Source organism: Rutidosis leptorrhynchoides, chromosome 2, assembly GCF_046630445.1.
Source record: "Rutidosis leptorrhynchoides isolate AG116_Rl617_1_P2 chromosome 2, CSIRO_AGI_Rlap_v1, whole genome shotgun sequence".
Lineage (NCBI taxonomy): Eukaryota > Viridiplantae > Streptophyta > Magnoliopsida > Asterales > Asteraceae > Rutidosis > Rutidosis leptorrhynchoides.
In genome coordinates, this window is record NC_092334.1 from 179,253,517 (window position 1) to 179,261,501 (window position 7,985).

Below are 7,985 nucleotides of genomic sequence, written 5' to 3' on the forward strand. Positions count from 1 at the left end.
TTCCCCATAGGTTAAATACAGATTTTGTATCATACTATATGGATAAATTCAAACTTACACATTAAGTCATAAGCTAAGAGTAAACATGTTTAAATGAGGGAAACATCTTCCCATAAATCAACCACTACATTCTAATAAGGTATAATGCAATTTTTATTCTGATTGAAGACTTGTTAAGCACAAATCAAATTCTATAAGTTTTTAATCATGAAGAACATGCTCCAACAAGTATGTGAAAGCTAGTAAGACTATTTTCAACATGTTCTACGTGGAAGTTAAATAGAGTAATGCAAGTGTGAACGCATTCACAAATAAAAACACTCGTGATTAATGTATATATATATATATATATATATATATATATATATATATATATATATATATATATATATATATATATATATATATATATATTAATATTAATATTCAATACATATACTAACAAGAAACATCTTCTAGTGGGATTTAGTGACCTTGTGTTTTAGATTATATGATCAATTGTATTTTCATTTATTAAGAGACCCAACACTTATATGTTTGTCACATATACTTAGAAAATTTCGATGACCTAGATTTATGCTTAATTATGCTCAATTTTGATTAGTGTCAAAATATGATTACGAGTGTTGCAAAATATTTTAAGATAAAGTTTTAAGCTTTACAATTGTCAAATCACAATTGCATTAATTAGACAATTTTTTAAATTTTGATTAGACCATTCTGCGATTAATGTTGCGGTCAGACCGCAACCATAAATCGTAGTAGGTTGTTTAAGAAATTCGCTAGCATGATCTACCCATTTAGACTGATCCAAATTGAAGTAAGCTCACCTTACTAGCTACTTACTAATTTCAACGAAGTTAACTCGATTTAAAATCAAATTACTCCTTATTTACGTGCATTTGTATTTTTAGAAAGGCATTTGTAAAATTTATTTTTTAGAATAATTTTTTTTTAAATCTAAATGGGACGGGTGTAGTGTCCCTGACTGTCCCTTAAAGATTCCGTCCTGACTGTCCCTTAAAGATTCCGTCCCTGGCAATGAGACACATACATCACTGCAAATTTACATAGTTTTTTTCACGAATACTTGTATATATGTCCACATTTGAAATCAATCTTATAACCTCACAATTAAAATGCTATTTCGAACCGCTGCACTAGGTTAAGTGGTCCTTCGGTGTGAATACTACATTATATTATAAGTTGATACCGATCGAGTTAATACATTTGTTTTGGAGTCAAGCACGTCCAGACTTTTCTTAATTTCTAAAATTGTGCTTGCTTTTGTTTGTTTACTTAATTAGTATATTAATTAACTTTAAAAAGGTGCTCGATCAAGTTCAATGCATCTACACACTAACTTTATTCAAAGCATGACAAATGTACAACCTTAAACATGTATGTCGACAACCGACATCAAAGTATAAACCTTTTTAGTCGTGGCTCTCAAATCCATCTGTGTATTGTAATATGTAATATTTAATTTTCTCGTGTTGGGTTGCTTTCTAGGCTCCCATGTTGTTTCTTCGTTTCCGTTCTTGGGTTAGCTTCGTTCTGTAGCTTTCCCGTGTTGTTTGCTCGTGTTCTTCTTAATGAATATCTTGCCTTTCAAAAAAAAAAAAAAAAATATATACGTAAATACTAAAAAAATAACTGCTAAGAATAAGGAAATTAAGTATAGCCTAATTTACAGTGTTTTACTTAGATAAATTAATCACATAATAATAACGTATGTTTATTTTGTCATAACGACCATTTTCAGTTGTATATACGCAATTTTGGTTACAATAGTATCCCAATATATCCCAATATAACATTATACCAGAAGTAATGTTTTAGATGATGAGAAAAAGGTAAAAAGATGGTCAAAAAGAGAGTTACAGTTAGAGGGTAATTTCAAGGCTAATGGGGAAGGTAAATTGTTAGTTTTGATGGATTTGTAATGTAGATTTGGAACCCTTTTTCAGTTGCAATGGCATGTAACTAGGCAATGTGTCAAAGTTATCAAAATTCAATTATCATTCTAGATATTAAAGTTTATAATTTTGAAAAAGAATGATATTTAATTACTTCTTGTCAAGTATCTTTTTTTTTTTTTTTTTTTTTTTGGCAAAAAACTTGAAATATATTAAAAGTATTTTCACAAAGTAGTGAAAATATGAGATTACACGACAAAACCATACTGATATTGCATTCTTGGCTTACAACTTACTACCCAAAATCAAAAGTGACACTATATCAATATAAAGAACAAACAATAAACATCTTCCTACCCCAATATCTCTTTGAACCTTCAAAAAAGCTAGTGCTCAAACTCCCATTAGCAATCTTGCAAAATCTATCCATTGAAACACATTTACTTAAAACGATCCACGGAAATGGCCCAACATACATATACATAAACACAATTAAAAACCAAATCAATTCTAGCTAGTCAAAATGCCCAAATAGCAGTCGGACCGATGAGCTTCCATACTTTCTTCACACCAAAACCCAACCCATTGCACCAATCGCTTGAAAGTTCGATGATCGATGAAGACATAATCCACACTACGATCCACCAATTAAAAAGTGCTACCCATATTTTGTGAGACCATATACAATGAAGTAATAAGTGGTAAGGAATAAACATGTACCATCCAATATAGCCGTGTTTCATTGCGCACCCCTTCAGCAACCGTAAACACTCTATCAACCGAAAGCACCCGTTGAATTTCATCTTCTTTTTTCGGGATTAATTACCATGACCATCAAAACTACTCATGTTCAAGATCTTTCCATGTTGATTCGAAGAAATTCTTCCTTTATCTTTGTTGTCAAGTCCCCTAGTGTTCCAAGTTGCAAATCATGCTTTTGGTTTGGCCGTAAAGAAATCAATGAAATGTTACTCAAAATTTTGATCAATAACTTCGTTGATGGACAAGTTTGCAACGTTAAGCTAAGTAATTATTAATCTATTAATCTAAAAATCTTTTTCCCTATCAATATAAATATATTTTAAGATGATGTATTTCTATTCGTTACTAGGTATTATTGTGGAGCCTTCACGTAAAATGGCATATTAGTTACGGAAAGTTGTATTTCTAAATTTATTTTTATAGATTCATCACTATTTAATGTATTTTTTTTAAATACCCTCAATATTTTTAAATAAAACTTGTGTTAAACATTATTTAAGAGTACTTTAATAAATTTAGATGGATCTATGAAAAATGAATTTAAAAATATCACCACCCGGTAGGTATTATTGTGGTTGTGATGTATTTTCAAGGTTATTGATGGTGTCATGGGCATTTAATCAAATAAAATTAAATAATTTGTCAATAAGGCGTCAAGTTTATCTTTGTAATGTTTATTTCCATTTCGATTGTAATCTTCACCGTTTGTCTTTATTGCTTTGATGAAGTCATTGGTTTTTACAATAACATTTCTCTTTTCGCCTAAAAAATAAAATAAAATAAATTTTAATAAGACAAGTAAATACTTCATGATTAATTCAAAAATTAATCACCCAAAAGGCTATGTTTTTTTATTGTTTTTTTTTTGAAAAGCAAACAAGGAGAATTGAATTTGAATTAATACTAAAATGAAAGGTACATCAAAAGGCTATGTGCATAATTTTATTATTATTTTTTTTTTTTGAAAGTCTATGTGCATAATTTATGTAGCTAATAACAGTTCTAAAAAATATCGTTAACAAAATCCGTTGTTCGATATTTGAATACAAAACATCATGTCAAAAGCTAAGAACGCTCAAAATGATGTTCCGATTATCATTTCAATTTTCTTATTTTTTAGTGAACCACACATTTCATTATTTATCATCATCATCATCATCATCATCATCATCATCATCATCATCATCATCATCATCATCATCACTTCACTATAATAATAATATAATAATAAAAATAAATATAAATATAAATATCATTTTCCTAATACACAATAATTACTCTTTATTACTCTGTTTACATTCAGGTAAAGTCAAGACAAAAACCATTCTCAACGGCTACATTTTCGCTTTCTTTTACCCCTACCCCACCCACACTTTTCCCTCTTTTGAATCATAAAATCCGATCAGAAAAAATTAGGGCTTCAAACACCAAATTTTGAAATCAAACCATTCCATCCACATTCCTGTTTTCAGTAATCATTTTTTTTCCAATTCATACGAAATTCATCACAAAACCTCGTCAATTTCCTCACCTTGAGCTTGAATTTGTTCCAATCAGGTACACAATTCACTCAATTAAAAAATATCTTACAAATCAAGCTCCATTTCATCCCAATTTTTTTCTTTTTACAATTGAAAGCTATCTGAAGCAATATTGTTGGTTTAATTCTTAAATTCGTTGCTGAATCCACATTTGGAGGTAATTGGCGAAAATGCCCTTTGATACAAAGCTCTTTTAGGGGTCATTCTGTTGAAAGGGGCATTGGGGTGTTGTTTGTTTATTTGATTAAAATGTGTGTATTATAGTTGTAACAAATAAATATAGTGAACATAATAAGGAGGGGTTAAATAAAGTTTGAATCTTTTTGGATCAAATTGATACAATGTCAGCTGTTGATGTTGCATTGTATCCGATTCACATCGAATCTGGTGGTTTCATTCATAACCGAAACAAATCCTTTGTTGTTTACTTAAGTGTTGCTGGGTCAGTGATTCCCATGTATATTTTGGAGTCCGATTCGATTGCATCAGTCAAACTTAAGATACAAACATGTAAAGGGTTTCTAGTGAAGAAACAAAAGTTAGTTTTTGAAGGAAGAGAACTGTCAAGAAACAATTGTCTTGTTAAAGACTATGGTGTTTCGAGTGGTGATTTGTTACATTTGATTCTTAGAGTTTCTAACTGTCTTTTGATCACCGTTGAATCCGCTTTTCGGAACGAGTTTGAGTTCCGTGTTGATAGATTTACAAATATACGGTTTTTGAAACAAAAAATAGCAGAAGAAGCAAAAGGGTTTGCTTTTGTTAATGTTGAGGATCAAGAAATATTGTGTAATGGTGTGAAACTTGAAGATCATAAGCTTATTGACGATATCTGTAAGAATTGTGACACTATTGTTCATTTAGTTGTTGTAAAACCTGTAAGAATCGAGAAGAAAAAGGCGCATAAGTTATCACCGAATGTTGGTTTTTTATTGCAGCCTGTTATTGTTAATCATAGTTTAGATTTATCACCTGATATATGGAGTATGCTAAACTCTGCATCTGAAGGACTTAAAAAACAGAAAAATCCAATTAGATCGTCTGAAGGAACCGGGGGCGCTTATTTCATGCAACACCCTTCTGGAAACAAGTACGTGGCGGTTTTTAAGCCGATTGATGAAGAACCGTTAGCGGTTAATAACCCTAACGGGATACCTCCGTCAACAAACGGTGAAGGACTAAAACGAGGGACTAAAATAGGCGAAGGTGCAATTAGGGAAGTTGCAGCTTATATACTAGACCATCCGTTAAGTGGACCTCGTTCGTCAAAGAATGAAACGGAGACGGGTTTTTCTGGCGTACCACCAACGATCATGGTGAAATGTTTGAATCCCGAGTTTAATCATCCACAAGGGTATGATGGTGGACCCCAGAATGTAAAGGTCGGATCTTTGCAGATGTATGTGAAAAACTGTGGAAGTTGTGAAGATATGGGTCCGAGGGATTTTCCAGTTTCGGAGGTTCATAAGATCACGGTTTTTGATATAAGAACAGCGAACGCTGATAGGCATGCAGGAAACATCTTGATGAACCGAGACGGGGATCGTATTGTGCTGATCCCTATTGATCACGGATACTGTTTGCCTGAAAACGTAAGAACTTACAACTCTATTATCTTTGTTCGTTAGATTTCAATAATATTCGACTTTCTTGATTAATGTAGGTGAGTCGGGTTGGTCCTGTTAAACTTACAATTATAACATTTTAAACGTGGATAATATTTGGGACATATTTGATTTAGTATTTGAAAACGGTTGCAAAAATCGCTACTCCGGTGTACTCGGAGTACTCGGTCGGGAGTTTTCTAGGAGTACTCGGAAACTCGGGGTCGGAAACTCGGGGAGTACATGGATGTTGACTGAGTACTTTCCGAGTACTCCCCGAGTTGCAAAAACCGAGTACTCCCCGAGTTGCAAAAACCGAGTACTCGCCGAGTAATTCTGAGTTCTGCAACACTGTATTTAAGTTTAGGACACTTTTATTATTATATTTGTCATTTTTTGAGAAGCTAACATTGTGACATGCATTTTATTGATCACTTTACAGTTCAAAGATTGTACATTTGATTGGCTATATTGGCCACAAGCACGCGAACCATACTCAAAAGAAGCTCTAGACTACATAAACTCATTAGACGCAGAGCAAGACATAGCACTTTTAAGCTCACACGGTTGGGACCTTTCGTTAGAGTGTGCTCGAACCCTGCGTATTTCAACCATGCTTCTGAAAAAAGTTGCAGCAAAAGGTCTTTCACCTTTTGACATAGGCCAAATTATGTGCAGAGAAACATTAAATAAAGAATCCACAATTGAGAAGATCGTTCACAAAGCTCATAATTCGATGCTCACAGGAATGAGTGAGTCTGCGTTTCTTGAAACGGTTTTTAAATTCATGGATTTGGAGCTCGAGAATATATCGTTAAGGCACGTGTAGAGATATCATTTGTGGCTTCTAGTTTTCTTATAATGTATTTGCTTCGAAACTCTGTTGAGACACTCGATAATAGTAAAGAAGAACACGAATAAAACTATTATCAGCAACATCGTTTTTTAGATCTCGTTGCTGAATTTACTCTTTTTTATTTTTTATTTTTTTCAAGCTTTGTATCTGTTCTTTAACAAAGCATATGTTGCAAATAGTAATTGTTGTGTTAATTAGATTCACTTGTAATTTGGATTTCTTGTACTCCGTATTATTTGAATGCTAGTTAATTTGTATATGTGTGTTTATGTTCTTTGACTCGATTTAAATTGGAATCAAGCTAGGTTTGTATGGTTAAGTTTCTTATTTTCTTATTAGTTAGAATTAAATTAAGATGTTAATGCTAGATTATACGTTTATCGATTAGGTAGTAACCTGTTAAGTACTCACAAATTAACGTTTTTGGTAAATTGTAATGTTGGAAGTATGATGCAAATCAATCCATCCATATTCTATAGAAATATCAACACAAATCAACAGAAAGTATCAAACTTGTTGTTCAATTAACTTGAAAATGACTAGTAAATTACATAATAATCACAAATTTAACTCAAAACCATCCATGATCATCATCATATATCATAAGGTTGCTTTCCAGTAAACTTAACTTCAATAGGACTAACATTCTTTCCAATTGACCTCATGTTTTGACCAACCCCTTGCCTACCAGCGTTGACTTTTTCTGGGTACACTCCATCTTTAGGATGCAAATACTGAACTTCACCATTAGGAAACACCCTGTAAAACTGATACTTAATCTTATATTTAGACCTCAATCTTGTACCTAAAGCCAAACATTGCTCTTTTCTTGCTAATTTTAACAAATTTGGTCCTTGTCTCATAATAGCAGCACCACCAGTTGGCATTTCAAAGATTTGTTCTTTAGGTGATTCCCATGTGATGACATAAAATTCTTCAACTTGTGCTTTTCTTAGAAGGCCACCAGTGCTACCTGCAAAGATGGGTGATGGGGTGTTTGGGTCTAGCTCCGGTGGGGTGAACCCTACTGGAGCTTCTTTGACTGCAGCCGGAGTGGTTTCTCCGGCTGCAGCCTTGATGGTGAATATTGGGGTGGATTTGGATGGTTTGATGGTGGTGAAGGAGGTGAGTTGTGAGTGGGGTTGTTTCCATTGGGTGGTTTGGTTTGAGATTGTTGGTGTGAAGAAGGAAGCTTGGGTAGTCATTGCCATTTGAGGAAATTGAGATTGTGAAGAAATGGGATCTTTGTGAAGTGTGGTGTGGTGTTTGTTGTTGTGGTTTTAGATGGTTTTGGTGTTGTGAA

General features: G+C 33.0%; 2 protein-coding genes across 2 annotated transcripts; one reads left to right on the forward strand and one right to left on the reverse strand.

The window, feature by feature from the left end:
• Window positions 1–4,563: 4,563 nt before the first annotated feature.
• LOC139891584 (phosphatidylinositol 4-kinase gamma 2-like) lies at window positions 4,564–6,743 on the forward strand. The gene is made up of 2 exons (XM_071874562.1): window positions 4,564–5,814; window positions 6,269–6,743. Exons 1-2 carry the CDS (start codon window positions 4,564–4,566, stop codon window positions 6,653–6,655), a joined length of 1,638 nt encoding a protein of 545 aa, XP_071730663.1. The 3' UTR covers window positions 6,656–6,743.
• A 442-nt stretch (window positions 6,744–7,185) lies between these two features.
• LOC139891583 (photosystem I reaction center subunit II, chloroplastic-like) lies at window positions 7,186–7,985 on the reverse strand. Its single transcript, XM_071874561.1, has one exon. The coding sequence runs from the start codon at window positions 7,891–7,893 to the stop codon at window positions 7,276–7,278; it is 618 nt and encodes a 205-aa protein (XP_071730662.1). The 5' UTR covers window positions 7,894–7,985; the 3' UTR covers window positions 7,186–7,275.

Coding starts and splice junctions, on each gene's coding strand:
- LOC139891584 (XM_071874562.1), top strand. CDS start 4,564: ATGTCAGCTGTTGATGTTGCATTGTATCCGATTCACATCGAATCTGGT. Junction 5,815..6,268: donor GATACTGTTTGCCTGAAAAC/GTAAGAACTTAC, acceptor ATCACTTTACAG/TTCAAAGATTGTACATTTGA.
- LOC139891583 (XM_071874561.1), bottom strand. CDS start 7,893: ATGGCAATGACTACCCAAGCTTCCTTCTTCACACCAACAATCTCAAAC.